This window comes from Setaria italica, chromosome IX, assembly GCF_000263155.2.
Source record: "Setaria italica strain Yugu1 chromosome IX, Setaria_italica_v2.0, whole genome shotgun sequence".
Classification (NCBI taxonomy): domain Eukaryota; kingdom Viridiplantae; phylum Streptophyta; class Magnoliopsida; order Poales; family Poaceae; genus Setaria; species Setaria italica.
Genome location: NC_028458.1, coordinates 14503628 through 14529890, shown reverse-complemented (window position 1 = coordinate 14529890; position 26263 = coordinate 14503628). Strand labels below are relative to the sequence as shown.

Sequence of the window (26263 nt, the reverse complement as noted above, 5' to 3'; positions counted from 1 at the left end):
CCACAGGCTTGGTACACCGAATTAGGAGACTCTGCCACAAAGTTTGGTGCACTGAGTGCTGGAGGCTTGCAACGGGTACAGCCTAAGGAGGCACAAATCCTATGCACGGCAACACGCGCTCTCCTCACCAAAAAGGTAGAAAAGTCTCAATGACTACTTTACGAGCAATCGCGTTGTCTTTTTTGTCGCAATGCCAACTACTTATTTTAAATATCTTCTCTTAGCGGTTGTTAATCTACTCAAGCAAAACACACCTCAATTCGTGAAAGCCTCGGATCTTCTGTCATGCCTAAATGCTAGGACGTGAGTCAAAGATCTCTGTAGCAGCAATGTTAGTACGTGTACATGAGACAAAGATCTCATACGCAGTGGCATTGGCTAAGCAGGGACTAAGAGCCTAAGCGTAATAGACTAACTACTCGAAAAAATATGGCCAGAACAAGAGTATGACACACAAAATTTATATTATATTCATCAGTGAATAAATTTCAGTAGTTCCAAATTCTACAAATATGCTACATAATGTATGCATATCTTTTTTTACGACAAGCTTCGGCAACGACTCTCTAGGACGTTAAGTGTACCTATAATGGCTCCGCTAGATCCCAGGCTTTGGGGCTAAGCGCCAATTACTACTCCAAATATCTCCAGTAGCTCAGCTAGCTTCCAAGCCCGGGGGCTAACCGTCAAATAACTACTCGACGTGGCTCCTACGGCTCACCTGGTACATAAGCTCGGGGGCTGGACGCCAAATGACTACTCAAAAGATGACTTGCATTAAGACTAAAAACCCTCGAATTTATTATTTAATCATTTCAAGACTCAGGGGCTGATTAGCTACACCCAGCGGTTGTTTTTTTCAAGACAAAGGAAGAAGATTTAAGATTTTATTGACCCTCAGCCTGATCCTTCGAATCAACCTAAGGTTCGGGGGCTACTCCATTTGAAGTGCAACTTTCGCCACCCTCCATATCACATTCTAAATATAAAGACTACAAAATCAAGATTATCAAGGCTTGAGCACACTATAGCCTCATGGCAGCTTTTAGGAACTTTGAAGATTCAGCCAGACAAAGTACTCAAAGAGTACCAAAACTACTCGACGAGGATCTGAAAAGTACTCGAAGGCTGCTACACTCTACTATAAAGCGCACGGGGGCTTGTCGGGGATAGATCCCTAGTACCCGCAAGAAAGGAAGAAGACGGACTCCTACTAGGATTCCTATGTAATCCTACTAGGACTCCTACCTTATAACCGACTAGTAATCCCACCCCCTGGAGTATATAAAATACCGATAGGAAGGGGCGCCAGCTGGGAATAGTGGTAGTGGTGGGAAACAGTGGCAGCGGCAAAGGAGGAGGCACCTAGGCGACGGTGTGCGCGGCGCGACGTCGCGCGTGGCATGCGCGGTGACTATGCACGGTCGAGGGCAGCGTGGCACCGCACGGCGTGTGGCGAGGCGCAGGCTAGGAGGGGTGAGCAGTGGCGTAGTGTGGAGGCTGCGTCGGCGAGGGTGGCTGGCCGACCGGAGCTACGACGTATGGTGGCGGTGGCGCAAGGTGTACTGGCGGCATGAGGTGGAGCGCTGGTGCATGAGTGTTGTGCATGCGATGGTGGCAAGACGGAAGAGGGAGGAGGGAGGGGAGGGGCAGGCCGGAGAGGAGGCACGGGTGTAGCGGCGCGGGGCACGGAGGAGAACGGTGGCGGCGCTGGCGAGCGCGGAGGAGGGGAGGTTGGGGCAAGCTAGGCCGGCGTGCGTGGGTTGGCTAGTTTCAGCCCGTTAGGCCAGAGAGGAGAGCGGGCCAGGAAAGGGAGAGGAAGGCGGAGGTGGACAGGGCCGGGAGAGAGGATGGGCCGAATAGGCCATTGGCTGCCCATCTAGCATTTGGAATGGTTTTCATTTATTTGAATGTGAGTTTGTAAGTTAAATTTGAAATGGTTTTCAAATTTGGTTTGGATTTAAGATGTGAGCCAGGGTAGGGTATAAAAATGGGGCTTTTGATGAGAATTGAGGCTTGATGATGGTTTGGGTAGGGCTAAATTTAGATAGGGACTTTATATAAGCTTGGTTTGAGAGTTTTTAATTGAATATTAACTCTAGGGTTCTAAAAAGAAATGAATTATCGGAATATTATTGTTGGAGTCTTGGGGGTTTGGATTTAGAATATTTTCCTAGAGCAAACAAATGCATCACTCATGTGTGTTTAATGCATAATTTATTTGTAAAATGGTTTTGAATATTCTGGGAAAAGGATTTTGTGTTATAATTAAAGAAAAATATTAAAAGGTCCATATTTTTAAATGCTCTAAAAGTAGGGATGTTACACCATGCAGCCACTGGTGGATAAGGTCACCAAGCGCCTACTAGCCTTGAAGGGTAAGATGCTTAACGGAAGTGGTCGCTTAATCCTCACCAAAACGACGCTCAGTGCCATCCCCATCCACATCTCTATGGAGATTGAGATCACACTTTGGGCCATCAAGGCTATTGACACTCTCATTAGAGGTTTTCTCTGGTGCGGGAGTGAGGTAGCATCGGGCGGCAAGTGCATGGTCGCTTGGATCAATGTTTGCTGCCCTAAGGATTTCGAGGGCCTAGGAATTCCCAATCAGCAGCTCATGGGATTGGCCCTTCGGATGCGCTGGTTGTGGTTGGCATATACGGATGGTGATAAGACTTGATCAGGCTTCACCTTTAAGGAGAAAACGACTGGCAAGGCATTCTTCGAGGCCTTGGTGACTGTTCAAGTGGGTGATGGTGCTAGCACCCTATTCTGGATGGATAGATGGATCAATGGTTGCTCCATCAAAATGTTGGCCCCAGATCTCTGGGCGGCGGTCCCAGCAAGAGTAAGAAACACCCGTACCATCAGGGATGCTATTCAGGGTCAACGTTGGGTCCATGATGTTTCCCGTGCTTGAACGGTTCAGGTTGTTGTCCAATATCTATGAATTTGGCACCAGCTAAGCAATCAAAACCTTAGTCAAGCCCCGGACAAGTTCATTTGGAAGTGGTCGCCATCAGGTCTCTTCTCTTCTACTTCGACGTATCGTGCTCTTTCTAGGCCGGTCGCCTCTGATGGGAGCTCGTCAGTTATGGAAAGTGCAGGCGCTAGGAAAATGCCGTTTCTATGGTTGGCTTGTGCTATATGGTCGTCGTTGGACTTCTAACCGGCTAGTCGTCATGGTTTGTGTGATAGAGATGGATGTGCAATGTGTGCCCAAGAGGTCGAAACGATGGATCACCTGCTTACACTGTGTACACAGCCATGAGACATGGTTTCGTGTCTTCAGGTTCTTTGATCTTTAGTGGCTCGTGCCACAGGTCGAGGCTCTTTTCACCGAATGGTCGATCCAAGCAAGGAAGAGGGTTGGTAAAACTCAACGGAAAGGCTTTGATTCCCTGATTTGGCTAGTCGCTCTGGAAGGAACGGAATAGACGGGTGCACGAGCGGACAGCGCTGCAACCGGTGACCCTGGTGCCGGTGGTACTGGAGGAAGTGAGGACTTGGATAGTGCTGGCTTCCTAGGTCTTCGCTCGTTGATGCGCGTTAGAATACCTTAGGTGTTGGTGTTTCTTTTTGAGGATTGTTGTTTGCTTCCCCGAACAATTCTTTTCCTTTTTTGCATGGTCGTGTATTTTGATTGTACATATTTAAACTTCTCTTCTTCTTAAAAAAAGGCCTTGTCCCGCTACTCCCCTTGACGACAAGGACGTTTCAGTCCCGTACCGATAATCTTCGCTTGTGCCTCGAGGCGACGAGGCCTTGCACTTCCACTAAAAATGTTTCGCAGAAGCTACTAGCTAGTTGCCATGCTACAAAGTCATATGAACTTTTGCTAATTGCAGGACGAATTCTTTCTGTTTCACCAAAAAATACTTCACAGAAGCTCTAGTGCCATGCCACTAAGTGATGTGAACATGAACTAGAGAAATTCTAAATTTCTAAGTACAATAACTAGCTGTTTCGTTTCATAAAAAAAAAACTAGCTGTTTGAAGGAAGGACAGAAGCAGAACTAAAGCTCCATCTCGTTGATAATCAAGAGCTCAGGCAACGACAGCCTCAAGCATTTGCCTCTTCAGCCTTTTTTTCTTCCCTTGCACGAGCCCTTGACAAAGCCTCCTCGGCCATATCCGAGTTCACTGGCACAGCAACTTTCAGCAGATCAACAAAAGTTTCGACATCCTTGAGCTCTCCTTCATCTCGAAGATACTGAAGTATCATCTCAATCATTGAAGAACTAGGGATCCAGCCACTATTTGGGGTGTATACACGGAGGGCATTCTTCGTCAGCTCATAAGTTTTCACGACATTACCTTTCTCCGCGTAGCCAATTGCCACGATCGCCCAGCTGGATGGAGGAGGCACCTTTCCCCTTTTCAGGAAGTCGTCGAGCAGCATCTCAGCCTTGTCCAGCAAGTCCTTCTGGCGGTACCCAGTGAGCAGGATATTTGGAACGTGGAAATCGAATGCATTTCCGCTAGACTCCCACTCTTTCAACACAGATTCAGCTTCTTCGATCTCATCAAGCTTCACGAGTACCGCAAGCATTGTCATGTAGTCCTTATTAATATGCCTCTTGCAGTTTGACATTTGGAGTGCCCATAGCCTCTTGACCTCTGATTTGTCCCCCAGGTGACAGTACAGGGAAGTCAGATGGTTATAGGATTCCGAATTTCTTTTATCTAGTTTTGACTCTGCTTTCTGTAATGCAGAGTATGCCTTCTCTCTTAGGTTGCCCTTAATATAGTTATTCGCAACAACAGCATATGTATTCCAGTCAACTACAATTTGCGGCTCACACTCCATCTCCTCCAGGGTGTTCTCCAGCCCAAAAATATCTGCTCTTGCGCCATAAGAATTAATGCATATTCTGTAGCTAAAATTGTCGGGAATAATCCCATTGCTTTTCATTTCCGCCATCACTGAAGGCACCCTCTCGTGCTGCCCTAGGTTGGTGTAGAGGCCCATGAGGTTGTTGTAGGGGAGTGTGGAGAACAGGAACCCCAGCTCTTTCATCTTCTGAAAATGTGCCAATGCTTTGTCAACCAGGAGCTCTCGTGTGTAGCAGTACAGAAGTGCACCATAGGGTTTCTCTGTCTTATCATTGTCAGAAAGGTTATTGAAGTAGGTCTCTGCTGCTCCAACTCCATGAATTTCACCAATCAAATCCAGGTGAACTGCATGATCTTTTGGCAGGAATTTGACGTGACCCTTAAGCTTCATCCATTCGGAGACCTGTGCAAAATAAAAAACAAACTAATGATTTATGAAGTCTGCCAAGAATAGATAAAAACTGCAGGTACTGCTTCATTAAGCAAACCTGCAGTGCCAAGACATAGAAGGCTAGAACATCAATGCTTTTTATAGTGGGAAAGTGTTCACTAATATATGCTTGTTGGCAATGATGGGTTGATGGCCATAGCTTGTGCAGAGTTATATACGTCAATCAGCATTGTGGGTGCCCGTTGATCAGCACACAGGTATCTACAACTATAGAGCAGGTCAGGTTTTCTATCGACTCCTAATATTCGAGAAATAACAAGCACAGTCCTCATTACAGTCATTTCCATGTTGTTCAGAAATAAAATAAAAAAAAGTATTTCACATGATTAACATCGAACTCATGAGAATCTTATCCCAATTTAAATATCCTAAACTGAGATAAATTTCACCTATTTTCTTTTAACCATAAAATTTCTCCTCGTTTTGTCAGAATAAATTTTCTCCTCTTTCCGTTGCAGCATTGCATCATGCACCTTCCACGCATGTGATGTGAGTCACTAATAAACGTACAGACATAAAAGTGGGACGAAGAAATGCGCAGCACTGCCGAGAAGCCAAACACCATCGTGGCAACGCATCGAACACCTACCGTGCGCCAACCAGAACCAGCAACCAAGGAGCAGAGGAAGTCGCCGGGGATGGCAGAGTATCTACCTCGAGGGCCTGGCGATGGCGGCGCCGTTTGCGGAGCTCCTTGACGATGCTCAGGAGCTCAACGGAACGGAGGCGGTTTCCGGGCCGCGCCGCCCACAGTTCGATCTCCGGCACGAGGAGCGTGCCCGGGTGGCCCAGCGGCCACAGCCTGGACTGCAGGCTCAGTGGCCGCGCCCGCGGCGGTCGCTTCTCCTTGCTGTTGCTGCGAGACGAGGAAGCGGCGGCGCGAGATGGGGGCATCCCGCTGCGGCCGCGGCCGCCGAGGCGGAGCAGGCGGCGCGCCGCGGCGAAGAGAGAGGACGAGGCCATGCCGTGGCGGTTGGCGGCTTGGCGCTGGTGGCTTTTGCGGCGGGTGCGTGTGAGTCAGGCCTCGTTTTGGGCTTTTGGCCATTTCGGCCCAATTCCTCGTTGGTTACCCTTTATTCCCCAAACAAACCCACCCACCTCGCACTCCTCCAGCCCGCACAAGCCGCCGCCGCCGGAGCGCCGCGCCGCCATGTTCCGGCGTCTCCTCCGCCGCCTCTCCACCACCGCCGAGAGCGCCGTCACAGACTCCCGCTCCCTATCCCCATCCCAGCCGCTGCACGATGACTTGTACCGCCGCATCGCGGATGTTGGGCGCCCAAACCTCCCGCTGTCCCCCGTCCTGGAGCAGTGGGCTCGAGAGGGCCACACCATCAAGAAGCACGCCATCCAGGCCATCGTCAAGAAGCTCGTCGGCCTCCGCCGTTTCGCCCACGCACTCGAGGTACCGGGCAAATCATCCACCCCTCTAAACCCACCCCCCTCAAATTGTTTTTTTTTATATTCCTGCCCGTTCCCCGTGCACATTGCGCTCACTCTGTAAGATGATTCTTTGCGTTCTTGCAGCTGTCATTCTGGATGACGGATCGGAGGCACCTCCATCTGACGGCCGGTGACGTCGCGTACCGGCTGGAGCTCATCAACAAGGTGCACGGCCTTGAGAAAGCCGTCGAGTACTTTGGCATGGTGCCGAAGCAGCTGATGAAGCCGCAGTGCTACGGCTCCCTCCTTAAATGTTATGTGGAGGCAAAGGACGTCAAGAAGGCTGAGCAGCTCTTCACCAAGATAGAGGAAATGGGGGTTAAGAGTTCTTATGCGTACAATTGGATGATGAATCTTTTCTTGGAGACTGGGCAGCTCGAAAGGGTGCACGCCATGTTCCAGGACATGGAAGAGAAAGGCGTCAAGCCCAATGTGTTCAGTGTGGAGAGCCTATTAGCTGCGTACATTGCTGCTGAAGATTTTGAGGGAGTTCAGAAGGTGCTCAACAAGACCAATCCACATGAGAAACTTTTGAGTTGGCATGGATATGCTTCAGCAGGAAGATTGTTCATGAAATATGGGATGCAAGAAAGGGCTGCCATGGCTCTTCTGGAAGCGGAGAGGCGGATATCACCCAATAATGGTCGGATTGCATACAGTTTCTTGCTCAATACGTATACTGATCTGAAGATGTATCCTGAAGTTGAACGCATTTGGAGAGTCTACAAATCTAAAGTGCCACCTTGCAACTCGATGTACATGTCCAGGATAAGTGCGTTACTCAAGAAGAATGATATTGATGGGGCTGAAGAAGCATTGAAAGAGTGCGAAACGGTGTGTGTTTCTTATAAGGATTTCAGAGTAATCAACCTAGTGGTTGATGCTTACTGCAGAGAAGGTCTTGTAGAGAAGGCAGTAGCTCTTGTGGATGACGCCATCAAGAAAGGGAGGACACCTTTGGCTAATACTTGGTATAAGTTGGCTGGTGGATTTTTTATGACTGGTCAGGTGCTGAAGGCAGTGGACATGACAAGGAAGGCTCTTGCTTCTGTGATTCCTCCATGTACATGGAAACCTGACCTGGCAAATGTGCTAATGAGCCTGAACCATTTCATGGAACAAAAGGATGTAGAAGCAGCTGAGGAGATGGCGAGTATGCTACAGAAACTGGTTCCTTTGACTAGGGATGTTTATCATAGTTTACTGAAGACTTATGTCCTTGCGGGAAAGCCAGTGTCCGACTTGCTTGAGCGTATGAAGAAAGATGGCCTTGAGGCTGATGAGGAAACAGATAGAATCCTTGCAGGAGAATGCGAGTAGATATGCTCCGTTATCCATCACTTAATGGCTCTTTTCTCTGTTCTCCTTCAGCCCTTCTCTTCTCATTAGTTTGACACGTCCACTGCTTACGATTAAATATCACAATCTTGTTCATGTCTGTGATGGCCTCACAAGGCAGTGGTGTGTGAGTGATCTTCACTGTATTGATAGGATGAGATGAATGGAATGAAACCATTCATTTGTTTAACTGAGTTTTGGGGCATAATGCTTCAGTTTCCTGTATTCTAACAAATATTTCAAGTCCACATTAACCCCATCTTTGCATACCTTTTTTATTCTTTCACTATCTGTATTAAATTTCATCCTCATTTCTTCATTGGATGCTTACCCTGATTGTCGTATTTCTGCTTCAGTAGTTGAGCTCCTGGAGTAATCAGGTGATAGTTTCCCCTGAGGCATGGCCGCAAGCTGTAGAAGTGAACTGCACATGCCTGCGCCTAACTGACCTCCTGAAGGCATATGGACAGCGGAGCTCCTCCTGCTTATGCTTCACGGAACCCAAAGTGCCACCATGCAACTCGATTTACTTGGTCAAGATAAGTGTGCCACTCAAGGCTCAAGATGAATGGCAAGCATACTGGCTTTTGGCTTGATTGCTGGCTGTTAAACGCAACCATTGCGGACACCTTCCCTGCTCAGTTCTCCTCCCATTGTATCCGCCCTCATATCTCTGTGCATGCAGCCATGGCCGTGCCGCTCACCCTTCGGCTGCGCCCATGGCTCTCCCAATGCGCCATATCTGAGCGGAACCTCCTGGAAGACTGCCTCCGCCATGTTTCCCTGTTCGTTTTCGTCCCCTTTTCTTTCCCCTTCAACTCTGCTTACATGAAACACTGCAATTTGCTGTTGATGGCTTCATAGAGCAGTGGCCAGTGGGGCTATGAGTTTTCTGTACAATTCTGATAGGATCAGATGCGATGGAACCATTCATTCAGGCTTGTCACCCTGGCCACAGAGGGCATAACGAAAGCAGCGAGAATCACATGAAGAAATCAAGAAAACATAATTGCAGAGAAGTTAAGCACCACGCCCCAAATCTGGTAATGATTTAAATGGCTCACGCTTGAAAGACCTGCCAGTAATTCCATTGTTCCCTGGTAAGGATGCATTTTATATTCCTTTTGTCATTGCGTCGACCCAAAAAATGATAAAATAAACTAATGACAACCACATAATTAATTTAAAGAAGAAATAAACTAAAATTGCAAGCCGGCGTGATTAATTAGTCTGTCCTAGAACGTCCTTTTATTTTTATCCTAAGTCAAACTATCTTAAGTTTAACCAAGTTTACATTGAAAAATATCAATATTTATAACACTAAATAGATATGCTATGAAAATATATTTCATAATGAATCTAATAAAACTTATTAGACATCAAAAACATTAATATATTTTTTATATAAACTTGATATGGTTTGACTTTAAACAAAATTAAAGGACACTCTTTGCGGACCGGAGAGAACCCACCTCCATCCCCGTCACTATCCTACAACTACAAATCTACATATCGTTTTAAATTTATTTTTAGTGTCTAGAATTAAACGAATCTCAAAGCACATTAGCCGGTGAGACAGGCAACGAGCTCCTTTTGCCGTCGGTTGAGAATTGATAGCCGTTTGGTTTCCACCTTACCCTGGGCAGTGCCGCAGTGGGCACTCCCTTATCAGTGTTATCCCATTTGCTCCGTCCTCGCCTCACTTCCCGCCCCAGGCTCATGGAATCCTCTGCTCTCCCCCGCCGCGGCTGATGCTCCTCCGCTCGCCTCCTGCCCTCTGACCCCGCCCCGCCAATGGCCTCTGTCCCCTCCCTCGCCGTCTCTGGCGGGGCCACCGGCGGCTCCTTCCCGGCGGTCGCCGGCGCCGACGCTCGGAGGCCGCCGGCCAGCTCCGTCGCCGTCGTCGACAAGGTAACCGGACCTTTCTCTCCGCCCTCTCCCAACGGTTCAACCCGATTCTTTCAAGAACGTGTCTTCGGTTCGTTGGTCCGCTAATGACGAGGTGGGAGAAGAACACTCCAAGTGGGAAATAAAGAATCCGGCAATCTATTTAGCGCAAGCTTAAGATTTTCTGCTCTGAATGTTTCTTGTCCTTGCTTGCGTTCCAAGATTCGCTCGTCGTGATCACTTGCATCCTTTGCATTTCTTCGATTTGCCCCTGTTAATGTTTTGTCGGCTCATCCAAAAGCCAAAACTGCATACGTACAGAGTGGGGATCGACTGTCTCACCCAGTTTTTACTCCAACTTTGCAGAGCAACTCGAACGGCAGGAGCATCCAAGCAGGGCAGAATGGCGGCGGCGTGGAAGCGCCGCTGCGGCCCCTCGATGTCGAGGAAGCGATGGGCATGCTCAGGGAGGGGAAGACGGTGAGGTCGGCGATGTACGTGCCTCTGCTGCACCGGTGCGTTGAGGCCGGCAGCCTCGGCGACGCCAGGGCCGTGCACGGGCACATGGTGAAGACCGGGACCAGCGTGGACATGTTCGTCGCGACGTCTCTGGTCAATGCCTACATGCGGTGCGGGGCGAACCTGGACGCACGCAGCCTGTTCGACGGAATGCCTGAGAAGAACGTCGTGACGTGGACGGCGCTCATCACGGGGTACACTCTCAACTCGCAGCCGGTGGCGGCGCTGGAGGTGTTTGTGGAGATGCTGGAGGCGGGGAGGTACCCTTCACATTTCACGCTTGGCGCGACATTGAACGCGTGCTCTGCTTCGGACAACGTTGGCATGGGCAAGCAAGTTCATGGATATACAATTAAGTACGGGGCCGAGTTGATCACAAGTGTAGGTAACTCCCTCTGTCGATTGTATGCCAAGTCTGGGAGCTTGGAATCAGCCATGAGGACCTTCCAGAGGGTCCCTGACAAGAACGTCATCACGTGGACAACGATGATATCTGCCTGCGCTGAAGATGAGAACTATGTAGAGCTTGGACTGACATTGTTCCTTGATATGCTTATGGATGGAGTGATGCCTAATGAGTTTACCCTGACAAGTGTCATGAGCTTGTGTGGTACAAGGCTAGATCTGAACCTGGGCAAGCAAGTCCAAGCCTTCTGCTTCAAAATCGGTTGTGAGACGAACCTTCCAGTAAAGAATTCGACGATGTACCTCTATTTGAGAAAGGGTGAAACTGAGGAGGCCATGCGGTTGTTTGAAGACATGGAGGATGTCAGTATTATCACGTGGAACGCAATGATCTCAGGCTACGCGCAGATCATGGAGACAGCTAAGGATGATCTCCATGCTCGTTCTAGAGGGTTCCAGGCACTCAAGATTTTTCGCAACCTCAAACGGTCTTCAATGAAGCCCGATTTGTTCACCTTCTCAAGCATCCTGTCTGTTTGCAGTGCCATGATGGCCTTAGAGCAGGGTGAGCAAATCCATGCTCAGACAATAAAGACTGGTTTCTTGTCAGATGTCGTGGTTAACAGCGCATTGGTGAACATGTATAACAAGTGTGGATGCATCGAAGATGCAACTAAAGCGTTTGTTGAGATGTCAATACGGACTCTTGTCACATGGACTTCTATGATATCAGGGTACTCTCAGCATGGCCGGCCCCAGGAAGCGATACAACTCTTCGAGGACATGAGATTGGCTGGGGTGAAACCAAATGAAATCACATTTGTAAGTGTGCTTTCAGCCTGCAGCTATGCTGGTTTAGTTGAGGAGGCTGAGCGCTACTTCAACATGATGAAGGAAGAGTACAAAATAGAGCCTGTTGTGGACCATTATGGGTGCATGATTGACATGTTTGTGCGCTTGGGCCGGTTGGATGATGCATTTTTCTTCATCAAAAGGACAGGTTTTGAACCAAATGAGGCCATCTGGTCCAGTTTGGTTGCTGGATGTCGGAGTCATGGAAATATGGAGCTTGCCTTCTATGCTGCTAATAGACTGCTCGAGCTCAAGCCAAAAGGTGTCGAAACCTATGTGTTACTGCTGAACATGTACATTTCCAGCGGGAGGTGGCATGATGTGGCCAGAGTACGGAAGCTGATGAGACAGGAGGATCTAGGAATCCTTAGGGATCGCAGCTGGATTACGATCAAAGACAAGGTCTATTTCTTCAGAGCTAATGATAAGACTCACGAACGGAGTGATGACCTGTATCAACTGCTAGAGAATCTGCTGGAGAAAGCTAAAGCCTTTGGCTATGAACCTTACCAGAATGCAGAGGTGTCTGACGGTGAGGATGATGAGAATCCTGCTGCAGGTTCCCTAAAGCACCACAGTGAGAGATTAGCTGTTGCGCTGGGGTTGCTGCAAACACCTCCAGGTGCAACAATTCGCGTCACAAAGAACATTACCATGTGCAGGGATTGCCACAGTTCAATTAAGTTCTTTTCATTACTTGCAAACAGAGAGATTGTTGTCCGGGACAGTAAACGCCTTCACAAGTTCAAGGATGGCCAATGCTCTTGTGGGGATTTTAGTGCACTATTGTGAGCACAGGAACCTGGAAATTTCAGCAATATCCTACTCCCTAGCCTCACAAGTTTTGTCCTGGGAGTAGGTCACAGCTATCATGGGATTTTGGTTGATGCAAGGTACTCTGAGCTGGTCACTCTGAAGTCAGTTTTGTAGATTTTCGTCTTAAAGTAAGTTTGTTCAGACAGCATCTGTAACATATAACCAGAATACTCAGATCAGATTTATCGAATATGCACACACGGTTAGCAATATAGGAGGGTGAATATCTTTGTAACTGTTGTAATGCTGGCCCAAATAGGATCAGATTTCAGTGTTTGAATTCACAATTTTGAGATTAACTGCCCCATCCTTTGCCATCTATTTTGAGTGGAAACTCTGGTTGCCATTCAGATAGCTATTTTATGACACAGTTTTTCTAACAACACAAAAGAATACCATTAGTTGCAGTAGGCTCAGAGCTTGATAAAACACAGGGAACTTATAATGTCTATTAAATTGGCTTGTGAGGCCAGCCACATGACTGAACAATTACAGAGATATTTATGTATTGTTCTAGTTGTATCTTCATATTTGTTAATGAAAAGTTTTTTTTCTTTTTGACGGGTGCTAATCAGAAGTTCAAATTGGGGGCAAAATGTATTTCCATGGGAATTCTATACATAATACAACCGAGCATCTATTTTTGAGCATCTGATATTGTGATATCAGTTGAGGTCACTAGTGCAGTGATGGATGGTGCCAACCAAATTCCCAAAGCTGCAACAGACAGTAGCTGTGCCTGAACAGCTGAAATGTGGAACCAGAGAGGGGAGCTACTACCTCTAGATTAATATGAAGCTTCAGAAGGTTGGTTTTCACATGCAAACGTCTCTCTTTTTCAAAGGAACATCTTGAATCGAATTGATGGATAAGAAAATGGTAAGTGGATTGAAGATGAGCAAAATTCCTAAGGCCTTGTTTGGTTGCCGGGGATTAAATTGCCAAGTGGAACTTATCCGTGGAGGGATTAAGTGAATCCCTCTCATCTCACTCAAACCCTGTGGGGGATTGCTCCCCCTAATTCCCCTCTTCAACAAGCTCTTCCAAATGATCAACTGTTTTCATTATGTTTAATTGAATGAACTATTTATGATCTTTGTGTTTTTGTAGACCTCTTATGTTCTTTTTTTGTAGTGGGATATCATATTGTCTTTGTCAAATTACTCCTTGCATGAACTTAAGAAATAATGTCTCTTTGAGGGGAATCAAGGGCCTTGCCTTTACCTGTCTCTGTCTGGGCTCCATGTCTAAGTGGGAGTCAGTCACATTTGAGGAATCTCTTAGCTTTGCCAAGAAAGTAAAGGTGAGATTTTTTCTTTGTGTGCAAATAGAGGGGGGATCGGGTGCTTGTGGGGGGTTCGGTTCAGTATCTCAAATGGAAAATCGCTAAGCGAATGGTACAGATGACCATCTTGCTGTTATGGATGTGTAATGCAAATCTGATCATCGCTGCTTCCATGACATCCTCAATTCAATGTTGTTGTATATGTTGATGAGCTTTACAAAGTTGTTTTCTCAATTATTTAATGAGTTTCCTGATTCATATTTTCTTTAATCAACAGATGATGGTACTGGGACATGTGTGCTTCTGACAGTTATCCGTTAAACTTGGTAAGCCCATTCTCTGCATCTGCAACCTTATAGTCTTTTTTTGTTTGCATTTTGGTAGTATTAAAACTGTAGTTCTCTTTGAGCATCAGAGTGATAAATTGATTACTTAGAGAAATTTGTCATCAAGCTAAGTGCTTTCCTACTGTTGTAGAATGTTAAGGAGATCGTTTTGAAAGATTCTGGCAATGGATCCTTTGCAGTTATCTCAGAAATAGACCCAAAAGAAGCTGTAAAGCAGTTGCTTGTGCAGGATACATACTCACGGTATATCCTGTTTCTTTGAATTGTTTATCTTAAATAGACCAAAAGGAGCTGTAAAGCAGTTGCTTATGCTCAAACATGTGGGTTTCATTTTCAGTGTTTTAGTACTTCGTCAGTTTTTGTAGTCTCCATTTGGTAACTGTTTTTTTTTTTTGGAAATGAAAAATTCAAGAATGTTGTTCCACTGTTATATCCTTAGGATCTTGCAGGAAGAATATGCCATTGACACAAAGATCCGAATTGCCATTCTACTGATCATTTATAGAGACACATTGCTGAATAAGCACTTAATCAGTTTCTTTGGAATCTTCTTTTCACATCTGACATATGTACTACCTAGCCTGAACTGCTTCATGGACGAAAAGGATGTAGAAGCAGCTGAGATGACGAGTATGGTACAGAAGTTTATTCCTTTGACTAGGGATGTTTACCGTTACTTTCTGAAGAGATCCGTCCATGCGGGGAAGCCAGTGTCCGACTTGCTTGATCGTATGAGCAAAGACGGTCTTGAGGCTGATGAAGAAACAAGCAGAATCCTTCATGTAGAATGCAGTAGATGCACCATTGTCCATCATTAAATTATGTCATTTTCCTGTTCGTTTCCACCCCCCCATTTCTTTCCCCTCAACTCCTGCTTACATGAATGACTGCAATTTTTGGTTGACGGCATCATAGAGCAGTGGCCAGTGGGGCTGAGTGTTCTGTACAATTTTGATAGTATCAGATGCGATGGAACCACTCGTTAGTTTAATGAGTTTTAGGGCATAGTGCTTGGCTTCTCTGTAATTATGTTTTTCTCGATTTGTTCATGAGATTGTAGCTGCTTTCATTGTGTGGCCAATGTGGCAAGAGCTGGTTACAACCAGAGTCAGAGACATATAAGTTGTTGAGTTCGTACTTGCAAATCTGATGAACTAGTGTCATGGAAATACACGGCACGAGTACTTCTTTACTACATTTTCCCAGGAAACGTTGCTCTGCCTTTGCTGAAGCCTGGGAAATGATGTTGGGTTGAGTTGTGGGGCGCCTCGCTCGAGCCACTGCATAGAACGACTGTGTTTGTCACTTTGTCTTGGGCTAAAACGCCCCTCATCTGGGTTCACCTGCCTGATCAGCCTGAGTCAGTTTTGTGTAGCATGCAGGCCATCTCGCGGGCTTTCATTAGCTTCTGAATTCGAGTTAACTAATCGTACTCCATCTATCATGAAACCGAATAATACTAGCTGCGATGCTGCTGCAGATTTGCAGATGCTGAAGCCCTACATGGTTCCTGCGACCGTTTCGCGTTTCAGCAGTTTCAGGCGGAATCTGGCAAAAAAATCCTCTGTTCTTGTCCATGGAGATGGACGATGGTTCCTTTAAGGCCATGTGGAGTCCCTTTTGATGATCCTGCTGGTCACAAAACGTGGCTGCCCAGTCAGCGTTCCATCAGCCACCTTCTGTCCACCAACGCCATGTGATGTTACCCTCTGAATGGTATGATATGAGCTGTGTGGTTGCGTTAGGTGCCCACCGCCGCCTCCACCGCAAGACTCAAGAGAAGAATCTGGCACAGAGGAGAGAATATCCCACGGGACACTAGTACGAGCTCCGTCCATGCATCGACGGCAATGCTACCGCACAAGGGAGTCTTGGCACGGCAGGCCTTGTATGAGTTGGCTCCCACGCATGATCACACCGAAATTATTGTGAGGGAGAGGATCAGCACGCCACTCAAGTTTGTCCATTCTTTTGTAGTATCTTCCTTGCGTGCGACTGCCTGTGCTTGTGCTTGGGTCCTGCGCTCCTGCGTCAGATGACAGCTATGTTGGCGGAGCTCTCGGTGCGGCGATCATCGTATATGGATGTATGTATTAGGTTGTTTTCGGCTCGGATTTGGATGCCTTTCTTCGTCATCAAAAGGAACACTGTGCTATAGTATGGTCTTTAGTTGCTCTTCTTTTCTTTTTTGGTCGGGTGTTCGAAAGAGATCAGCAAGAAGGGATTAGTCTTTGTTTGCTTGGTTTCTAAAGATTCCCACGGATTAGCTGCAGAGTGGAGGATTAGTGAGAAAGGATGCGGGCGGTGACATCACAAGTTCACGGGACATCATCACGGCATCGGCATCTTCAGCAATTTATTCATGCACTCACACCACTAGGGAAGAAGCCGACGTTCCGTCAAATTATAAACTTTCTCCACGCCCATACAGACAGTGCACGGTGGCACGAGGAGTACGCCCAACGCATGCAGTATTCACCGGCCGGAAGAAAGAGGCTCGAATTCCTGCGGTCCCGTGCATTCCTTTTGCGTGTTTGGCGCTTGCTTTCAGGTACGACGCAAGAGAAATGGGACGGGAGGCCATCGGAGCACCTCCGGTAGTATGCCAATAAATATTTTCTAATAACTATTTAATAGGATATCCTAATATCACTTTCGCTGTACAATCTCCCAATAATCTTATCCCAATCCAACTACCATACTGGGAGAGTTACTTAAGGAGAGTTGCGGTGATTTATTGGGTCGTCCCAATAATTATTAGGAAAAGAGAAAGTTAAAAGGAGACTGTTGGAGCACTATTTTCTTATCAACTCTCCCAATATAATAGTTGGATTGGGGAAAGAGAGACGGCTAGAGATACTCTTACTGTAGCATTTCCTCTATCCATCTTGCTTGAAAACGTTTTTTTTTCCTCCATGGAAGCCGTGTCTCAAATAGTACACGGTTGATGGTACACAAGGCTTTTGCTTGCTTCTTTGCTCAATGGTCAGCTCAGGTCCCTAATTTTTTTTAAATTACGCTCAGGTCTCTAAAATTCTCCACGAGCACAGCGTTCATGTGGCAACAGCTGGGTTCCATCGTCCGGTCCCGCCTGCCATCGACCATGAGGTGAAGTTGCTAAACCTGCTGTGGAGTACGGGCAGATCACGAGTCAAAGATTATGGCGTGCTGGTTCAGTGTGCGCGTTCACTTTCGCCACCTGACGTTTCTCCACGCGTGCGACTCGCGATGGCGAGACGTGTTTCGTTGGCTACCGCACGAGAGAGTATGAATATCCCACCGGACACCGCTATAGGAGCCTAGTACTGGTTCTTCCACCGAGGCATCGATGGCTACCGCACGAGAGAATCTTGGAAGGTAGTGCCATGACGCCAATTAAGGGCTCCATGACGATCACGCCTAAAATTATTACGAGAGGATCAGCACGCAACACACTAGAACACGGCCATTTTCTTTTCGATGTTCTCTTGTGTCTAGGCTTGCGTGCTGCGTCGCATGAAAGCTACGTTCTGCTGAGATGAACTGAAAGAGCGCCGTTGGTGTCACCACCACCAGCATAGTACATGGGTTGTTTTCGACTTTTAGTCTCGGCCCCGGTAGATGGCCTTCGTGCCTAATGAAAAAGGAGAAGCAGTCTCTTCTTCTCCTCTCCTTTTTTGGTTCAGCGAAGGATTCCACAGGATTCAACTTTGTTTGCTTGTCCGTCTGTAAAGATTCCCATGAATGATAGTGTTGAAGACGAGCGAAAGAGGAGCGCGGTGACATCACAACAAGTTGAGGGGCCATTACGGCATCGCCGGTCGCACCCCGTCTTCAACAATACATCGCAGTCGCACGATTACACCGGGGCATTTTTTTTTCCGAATGAGCACCAGATTGTGCCCTATTTTATTGATAGTCAGAAAGAGGTACATGTAACAAACGCAATTACTCGCGAGAAATGAAAAGCGATAAATCTTTTGCCCCCACTACTACCCATGCATCGACTTCTTCCTTGATTTTTGGAAAAAGTGCAAGAGCTGACATTCCCTCTCGATTGAAGACCCGCTTGTTCCTTTCTTTCCATACCTCCCACATGATGAGCAGGATAATGGAGCACATTCCTTTCCTGGGAGCTTGTGTTTTAGTGGTCATGTTTGTCCACCAGTCTAGCACGTTGTCGCTTGGGCGCCAAGCTGAGGGATGTGAGCTTGGTTGTGCTGTCCAATCCACCACCAGTCCCCAAATCTTTTTGGTGAATCTGCATGCCCAATTAGGTGATATGATGTCTCCATTTGAGGTCTACACAGGGCGCATGAAGGGAATGTGGCCATCCCCTGTGCGCTCGGCAATCAGACGTCCACACTCGGTTTTGTAGTATTAGCCATGCAAAGAATTTGCATTTCGGTTGCACCTAGGATCGCCAAAGTGCTTTGCTATGTGGTGCCTTTGTAGAGCCAAGGAACTATGCTTTATACGCCGAAGCCGTAGAATACTTGCCGCTCGCAGTAAGTTTCCATCGTATTATGTCTTCCTACTGTGGTTGCAGCTGCACCGCTGGTATTAGCCGCCATAGTGTCGCGAATTCCTGTAGATGCAGTGACGTGATGCCATCGCGTATGTTAAGATCCGTGATCCAAGTATTTCCCTGCAAGGCCTCCACGACACTTCTTTTTTTCTTTCTGGATATGGCGAAGATGTTTAGCGCAATATCCCTCGGTCTACAGCCTTGCAACCAGCTTGATTGCCAGAAGGTAGTCTTCTGGCCGTTCCCTACCGTGATCGTCATGCAGGCCGCGAATAAAAATATGTTGTTGTCATCGTACAGCGTTTCCATTCCAACCCACACTTTCTGCGGCGATTCTCATTCATGCCATAGCCACTGTAGTCTGAGCGCCCTTGCGAACTTGTGAAGATTTAATACCCCTGATCCTCCATTTTGTTTTGGCAAGCAGGTTCTAATCCAGTTTACCTTACATTTTCCTCGGCCAATTCTTTGTCGCCTACCCACATGAATCTTTTCCTTACTTCGTCTATGTCCTCGATTACTTCTTGCGGGACCTTGAGGACCATCATCAGGTACAATGGTTGCGCATAATCACTTTTGTAAGACAGGTGCGTCCCGCTTGGTTGAGGTTGCGCCTGTTCCATCCCAAGAGTTTACCTGTTGCCTTGTCACTTAAGGATTGGAAATCGATCTTTTTTAGTCTTCGTATTGTAAGGGGTAGGTTCAGCTATCTTATCGGGAATCCTGTTCGAGTTATTGGTAGCTCTGATAAAATTTGATCCATGTTGATGCAGTCACAGCTAATAGGCGCGATGCTTGTTTTTTTAGATTTGTCCTCAAACCAGTTGCCTCGCCGAATAGACTTAAAAGCTGTGTCATCTTTTTCATGTCTGTAGTTGTTGGTTTTATGAAGATCACTGCGTCGTTAGCGTACATTGAGATTCGTTCGCACGCAGCTCACCTCCCTAATTTGCTGAGTAGGCTCATGTCGGTCGCTTTGTGTATTAGATGGTAAAGTGGGTCTATCGCTAGGATGAAGAGTAGGGGGAGAGTGGATCTCCTTGTCGTTAGCATCGCCGCGATCTAGTTACGCCACCTGGATGGAAAGCCTCTGTGTTGTAGCAATGATAGTAGGTAATCCCAGCGCACTGAGTCAAAAGCCTTTGAGATATCCAGCTCCAGGTTTCTGTGGAATCGCCGAGCCATATTTCTAACGTAGAGGAAGTTGTCATGAACATTTCTTCCTTTGATGAAGGCCCTTTGGCACGGTGAGATTAGTGCATCCATAAATGGGGCTAGACGTAATGCAAAGATTTTGCTTATAATCTTGGCGATGGCATGTATCAGACTAATTGGCATGTAGTCTTGGATTGTTTCGGCGCCCTCCTTCTTGGGGATTAGTACTACATTAGCCGTGTTGACGAGGTTGAAGTCCCTGCAATAGATGTTGTGGAAGGAGTTGACTGCTGCTATGACGTCCCCTTTGATTATATGCTAGCACGATTTGAAGAAGAGACCGGTGAAACCGTCTGGTCCCGGTGCTTTGCTCTTCGGGAGTTCAGCGATGGCGTGTAGTATTTCCTCTTCTGAGAAGGGGTTATCCAGCGCTTGTAAATCAATTGTTGGGAAGTCTATGATCTCCCAGTTTAGGTCTTTGGAGCGTTGCTGAGCGGTTGCATCATGTTGTCGAAGTGATCTTGAATCACCATCTTTTTGTCCTCATGTGTTAGTGCCCAGTCATGTTCCTTCTTTAGCCTCTGGATAAAATTTTTCCTTCTTCTAGCGTTTGCTTTTAGATGGAAGAACTTTGTGTTTGCGTCATCCTCGCATAAGTAAGTGATTCTGGAGCACTGTTTTTTCCTTGCCTTTTCTATGGCCGCCCATCTAATAGTCTCCTCTTTAACTTATGGCGCAGGGAGTATTCTGTTCGGATAGTTGTCTCGTCTCTTCAACCATGTCAAGATGCAGTATAACTTCTTGGGCTATATGCAGCTTAAGTTTGGCGTCTGAGATGAGTGACCTGCTCCATGTTCGAAATGCATGAGCAGTGGCATGCAACTTGTGCCATAGCCTGTGAAAAGGTTCTTTGCTCAATTGGTCAAGCTCGAACTCTGAATTTTCTCGGCGCCCAGCCGCCCACACACGAGCACAAAAATCACTTAGCAGCTGACAAAAGAGAGTACAGTACGTTCCAGGCCTGCTCCCACGGTAGTAGTCCCGCCCATGTCTTCTACAGTACGTAGTAGGCGAGAGCCGAGAAAAATGAAACGGCGCCAGTTTCAAAGGAGCGACTGATGTGTACGACGCGAGTTGAAATGCAACGGGCCGAACTAAAGGACGCCAAATGCCACACTCCTTTTTATTGTTGCAGTGAATCGATACAAAGGAACAGCGTAATGAACGTGCAAACTGAAGAAACAATCCAGGACCGCCACGCCGCTCGGGCCCGGCGGCTCATGTGACTTGCCGCTCCCGACCTGACTCGTGCACGCCCCTGGCTGCGACCGCCGCGAGCGAGCAGAGGCGGGCCCGGCCACCGGCGGGAAATGCGCGGCGCGCGGGCGACACCCGTGGCGCCGGTGACCGGCAAGGCAGGCCGGGCGAGGCGATCGCTCACGCGCGAGCTGGGCGAGTTGGATTGGTCGGTTGATCGTCTGATCGACCGGTCTGGGTTGACAACTTGTGCGGCGGACACGGCCGGTGCTCGGTCGGGAGCCACAGGGCGCACTGAGCGGGCGCGTCCTTCTGCAGGTCGTTTCCAGGAAGTGGCAAACTAGGGCCATGTTTAGTTACTCCCAACTCCCAACTTTGACACTATGCAAAAAGAAGATTCCCCATCACATCAAACTTGCGGTACATGCATGGAGTACTAAATGTAGATGAAATTAAAAACTAATTGCACAGTTTTGTTGTACTTTGCGAGACGAATCTTTTGAGCCTAATTAGTCAATATTTGGACAATAATTCACAAATACAAACGAAACGCTACAGTGTGCTACAGTGCTGTAACAGTAATTTGGCACCTCCCAAATTCCCCAACTAAACACGGCCTAGGGTGCCCCCATTTTCTTTTCCTTCCCCAGAACTCGCACGTGTCGTACACAGTGGCGTAGCCAAGGAGGGGCTGCCCCCCCCCCGAAAAAAAAAATCTGCAAAACATGTAGTACGTACTTAGTACTAATATATTTCTAAGTATATAAGTACTCAAAAACTGATTGAATGATTATTGTTCTTTTTGTGCAAATGATAAAAAAAATATAGTCTATTAAGTAACTTAAATTGAAATTAGGCATTCGTATACTAAATTTAAACATGTAGTCTATTAAGTATTGTTTACGTGGCCCTCCCTATATAAAAATCCTGACTACCCCACTGGTCGTGCTGAGTGAATTCTAGTCAGTGTGCACTAAAAGGAGTGCCGCCAAATGTTTGGGAATGCTCAGATCTTTTTCACCCCTACGCATCTGACATCTCGATCAATTTCACTGTCAAAGCACGACGCCAGCAGCGCGCTTCATTGTCGGGGAGGCTGAGACGTCGACAGAGGTAGTAGAGGAGGAGAAGGAAACTTTGGTAGCTTCTGGACGAATTGTCCAATAATAATCAATAATACACGCCCGGATCCAATAATACACGCAGAGCTCTCCTGGTGGTTGGGCCTCAAATTGTCCTTGAGACGTTGCCGCGTGTGCTGGGATCGGACGGATGCGAATGGAGCCTGCTAGCTGCGATCGAGTTCGTTCCGTGGACGAACACCAATTCGTGACGGCGAATTCATCGCCCAAGTCGGTCAATCTCCGGAAGAGTCCGGAGCCTGGTACGCGTGTGCGTTAATCTACCAGTGTTTTGTGGCATCACGTTCAGGTTCGTTACGTGCTTAGCCGGGAGAGGTCGAACCTGTCCGATGACCTATAATTCCCTTCCCTATTTGGTTTCCGATATGATGCTGGCCAGATTTTTGATATCCGGGGAGCGTGGGGGCAATGGGGGTTACGTAGGATCCGAACACGAGGAAAGCTCTGCCCTGAGCCAAGGGAAGTTCACACGGTACTTGGTACGATTGGGAGGCTAATCGGCAGCTCGGTCAGCAGGCGTAGGCACGTCTTCCAGACGTTTTCGATCTGTATAGGACGCTGACTCACCGAGGCTGAGCTACTTCCTCAAACTGAATGGAGCTGGAAGGGCAGCATTATTGTCCTAGGCTGTATCGTCCGGTTCAATTGAGTTCAGGGTGTGGGTTACCGGCTAGTCTGTCAAAGGACGCGAGTGGGTGGTGCAGTGCCGGGATTAAGAATTTAATTCCGGAGAAAATATGAGCACCTACGCTAAAAAACGTGCCACCTATTGGTTAAATTCACGTGATCCACCACCAGATATGCATTTGACTAACATAGCGCTACACATCCAGTTCTTCGGTTAAAGCCTTTTAACCCCTAACACGATGTTATGCTGGGCTGAAGCACCATTTTAACCGTCACATACTGGGTTTCCACGTAATTTAGCTGAAAAAGAACAAATTATTTGATGTGAGCTGCCGAGCACAAAATTCAAGTTGCTTCACGCCGCTGGTTCAAGATTAGCTCATCTGGTTACCTACTACAACATATTTTACAACATATTTTACAGTTTTCAAGTATTTTTCTTATATGGCCAAGAGCTATCATTCTTTTTCATATTTTTTTCAAGTGGCAGAAGGTTTTTTTAGTCTAATTTGGACAACCCTTTCAGGAAAAAAAATTGCTCAAGTTTTCTATCAAAAAATACGTTAGCCACTTGTTAATACTCCCTCCTTTCAAATTGTAAGGGTTTTTTACTTTTCTTACATTGCATGTATATAGACGTACGAGTTCCAAAATGTAAAACCTCTTACAATTCAGAGCGGAGGAAGTAACTATTAAGAAATATCTAGCGTGGTTGTAACCCCTAATGATCCATTGCCTTAGATTTTGCCTATTATTTATACGAAATACAGCATATGCATAAACATTTACACTCAAGCACACGGTAAAACTGATCCATTATTAACTAATGGAACGTGGAGGGTGTTTTGAATCCATGCATTTTAAGTGCTGTTGGTATGGTTTGGTAGCATATCTGACAGGAATATGCCGCTGATGGAAAAAGGCACACATTGCACGCAGACGCAGCATATGCGCAGATCTCGCATGGCATCCACCGGCATGTACATAGCTGCCGGCAGCTACGCACAAAATAATCTATCCCACATGCAAATATATTGTTTTCTCTCTGCTTGTCTTTCTCACGAGTTTGACTACAGAGCATGGTGTGTATAATGCGCATATATGCATGCATGTACCTAGCCACATCTACCGGCACGGCACAACCAACATGTCGGGGACGCTCTCCTTCCCCGAAGCCCGCTCTGTTTCACTGGCGCCGTTTGTCTCCTCTCCCTCTCGTTACCGGGGAACTTCAGCTAATCAGCTGTGCCGCGCGCTGGGGAAAGCGTGAATGCGTACGTGATGGCTCCGGCGGGGGTTGATCGAGCTCGTGCGCGTGTTTGGCCGAGATAGCATGGCGAAGCAGCTCGCTAGACATGAGCAGATGTCATGGTACACGTGCGCACCCAACGGATCGGAAGAGGAAATCGGCAACCGGGGGAGGCCGCAACTCGCCCAATAATACATATGCCCCTCGATGCCGTGTTTTCTCGTCCCTTCCGTTGTGCTGTGCGCCCCGATATCTCCTGGTAAGGTAATAAGTTGATGATATCTCTGATAAGTTCCAAATAAAATCTTCAAAACAAAAAATAAGTTCCTCCAAATAACATTTACCTGAAGAAGATTTTAATCACACGCTTCTTTTTGTGCGTATCCTGGTGCTCTGGCACGCGAGAGAAACGAAGCTGCAGTGATCACAAAAAAAAGACCTCATCGCTAAAAAAAAGAAAATACGAAGATACAAGTACTCTCCGACGCATTTGCAAGCGTGCGATGCATCGAACTTGTAGTCCGGTTTGTAACGCCAAACTCCTACCGTGCGCATGCACCCATACAATCTTATCCAACCAAACATTATTAAAGCACCGTCCGTTTCTTCCGAAACAATATGAGTAGCCAAGAGTTCTCCCAAAATTCCTCGACCGTCGAATCTCCTGCCCACTAGCTGGATGAGCACGACAGCCCAGCCGCCACGATCCAATGCAAAGCAGCCGCGCGACCATCACAAGTTTGTGGCTCCTCCTGGCGCGCGCGCGCGCGCTGCGTCGACGCCGTGCGCGGCGCGGCGCACGCGCTCTCGCCGCTCCGCTTTCAGGTTGTCGATCAGGTTCGTGAATGCGATGTGTTGCGGGGACGGCGCGCGGCGCACGGGCCGCGACCGCGACGCGCGAGCGGGGGTCAGCGCTCTCGGTCGGCCGGCCGGGCCACCAGAAAGCGGGCGCGCAGCCACGCGCGCGAGCCGGGCGCGCGACACCTGCGCGCGTCGGTGACCGCGGCGGGCCGGGGCCCGGGGGGCGTCGCTGCCTGGTGCAGCTGCGACTGGGAGCGGCCGGGGCGCGTGAGGGGAGCCGTCCCTGCCCGTGCGGTCGGCCGCTGGCCACGGCCAACCCCAGTTGACGGGCACGGATCGGTGTCCGGGTTGACAAGTTGGACGCGCGCGCGCGCGGCGGTGGACACGGGCTGGCGCGCGCAGAACCGAGAGCCCGGCGGATCTTGTGGTCCAGCTTTTTTGGGAGAGCTTAGATTTTCCGGGACGCATGGCGGAGCTCGGTCTGCCGTTGAAAAGAAAGGGTTCTCAAGAGATCAGCGGAACGGATGCGGTGGATATCATATTTTATCGAGAAAGGAAGGGAGGGAGAAAGAAAGCAGAAGTCAGAGGGCGTGTATCAGGGAAGGTTGCATTTGTTGGCCGGCACGGTTGAAGAGTAGCGCCGCACTGCTCCGTCGCCGAGCGTTTCAGTGCCTTTTTGTTTTGTTCGTTCAAGTAGTCAGCTTACTTACGGGAAGTACGCATCGATCGACCACGCGCACGGAGCTACTCCTATACAGATCAAACAAGCCAAAATGCGTGCTGATGCTTCAGATATGCGATCAACTCGATCCTCTTCTTGACGTTCCTCGTATCGGCATTTCGAACTGGATTCCATTTCCACGATGACAGCACCGCCACCAGCTGCGGCTCACGGCGCCGTCGTCCCTGTAGTCCGCTGGCCTTGTAGGACGGGACAGATCACAGACGAGGGGTTCTCGCAGTGGCAGGCATGTCTTGCTATCTCTAGACATGGATGTCAAAGATGTGTAGCTTTTCCGTGCCAGGCTCCGGGCGCGCAGCCGTACGTGCAGCTCAATATATTCCTCAGAGATCGGTTGTTCGGCACGGCTGCGAAGAGTGAGAGGTCACAATCTCCCCCGGCCGATTTGAATTTTCAAGTACTCCGAGAACGGTACATCTCGAGTTGATGTGCATATATGCGCAGCGCAAAGGAATTTGATTCACATGTACAGCTGCGAGATAAAAAAAAAAATAGAGGCCAGCATTTCACGTACGATAATGTATACTGTACTGCAGATGCCATTTTTATCGAGGCACTGATGCGTATCTCGAGTCACAGCTGGTGTGACTCGATGGGTACGTGA

General features: G+C 47.9%; 3 protein-coding genes across 11 annotated transcripts; 2 read left to right on the top strand and 1 right to left on the bottom strand.

Moving 5' to 3' along the window:
- Positions 1-3831: 3831 nt before the first annotated feature.
- LOC101767310 (pentatricopeptide repeat-containing protein At4g21705, mitochondrial) lies at positions 3832-6290 on the bottom strand. The gene is made up of 2 exons (XM_004982646.3): positions 5945-6290; positions 3832-5242 (listed from the first exon to the last, which is right to left on the bottom strand). The coding sequence occupies exons 1-2, from the start codon at positions 6251-6253 to the stop codon at positions 4067-4069; spliced, it is 1485 nt and encodes a 494-aa protein (XP_004982703.2). The 5' UTR covers positions 6254-6290; the 3' UTR covers positions 3832-4066.
- An 88-nt stretch (positions 6291-6378) lies between these two features.
- On the top strand, positions 6379-8316 carry LOC101766904 (pentatricopeptide repeat-containing protein At2g20710, mitochondrial). The gene is made up of 2 exons (XM_004982645.3): positions 6379-6692; positions 6815-8316. Exons 1-2 carry the CDS (start codon positions 6441-6443, stop codon positions 8048-8050), a joined length of 1488 nt encoding a protein of 495 aa, XP_004982702.1. The 5' UTR covers positions 6379-6440; the 3' UTR covers positions 8051-8316.
- A 1404-nt stretch (positions 8317-9720) lies between these two features.
- Positions 9721-15179, top strand: LOC101765661 (putative pentatricopeptide repeat-containing protein At5g52630). Of its 9 annotated transcripts, none has more exons than XR_002675838.1 (6): positions 9721-9979; positions 10322-12624; positions 13123-13354; positions 13682-13850; positions 14110-14158; positions 14310-15179. XR_002675838.1 is itself a non-coding variant. In XM_004982641.3 (2 exons), exons 1-2 carry the CDS (start codon positions 9863-9865, stop codon positions 12521-12523), a joined length of 2319 nt encoding a protein of 772 aa, XP_004982698.1. In that variant the 5' UTR covers positions 9721-9862; the 3' UTR covers positions 12524-12854. The 9 variants fall into 9 exon arrangements, 1 of the variants encoding a protein (XP_004982698.1); XR_002675835.1 differs by having other exon boundaries at positions 13123-13426; XR_002675836.1 differs by having other exon boundaries at positions 13123-13850; positions 14310-14422; positions 14760-15179.
- The last annotated feature ends 11084 nt before the right edge of the window (positions 15180-26263 follow it).

What these genes read in the sequence shown, in the direction of transcription:
- LOC101767310 (XM_004982646.3), bottom strand. Translation starts at nt 6,253, where the DNA reads ATGGCCTCGTCCTCTCTCTTCGCCGCGGCGCGCCGCCTGCTCCGCCTC. An exon ending in GCCATCGCCAGGCCCTCGAG is followed by an intron (nt 5,243 to 5,944) that starts GTAGATACTCTG and finishes TATTTTGCACAG; the next exon opens with GTCTCCGAATGGATGAAGCT.
- LOC101766904 (XM_004982645.3), top strand. Translation starts at nt 6,441, where the DNA reads ATGTTCCGGCGTCTCCTCCGCCGCCTCTCCACCACCGCCGAGAGCGCC. An exon ending in GTTTCGCCCACGCACTCGAG is followed by an intron (nt 6,693 to 6,814) that starts GTACCGGGCAAA and finishes GCGTTCTTGCAG; the next exon opens with CTGTCATTCTGGATGACGGA.
- LOC101765661 (XM_004982641.3), top strand. Translation starts at nt 9,863, where the DNA reads ATGGCCTCTGTCCCCTCCCTCGCCGTCTCTGGCGGGGCCACCGGCGGC. An exon ending in CCGTCGCCGTCGTCGACAAG is followed by an intron (nt 9,980 to 10,321) that starts GTAACCGGACCT and finishes CCAACTTTGCAG; the next exon opens with AGCAACTCGAACGGCAGGAG.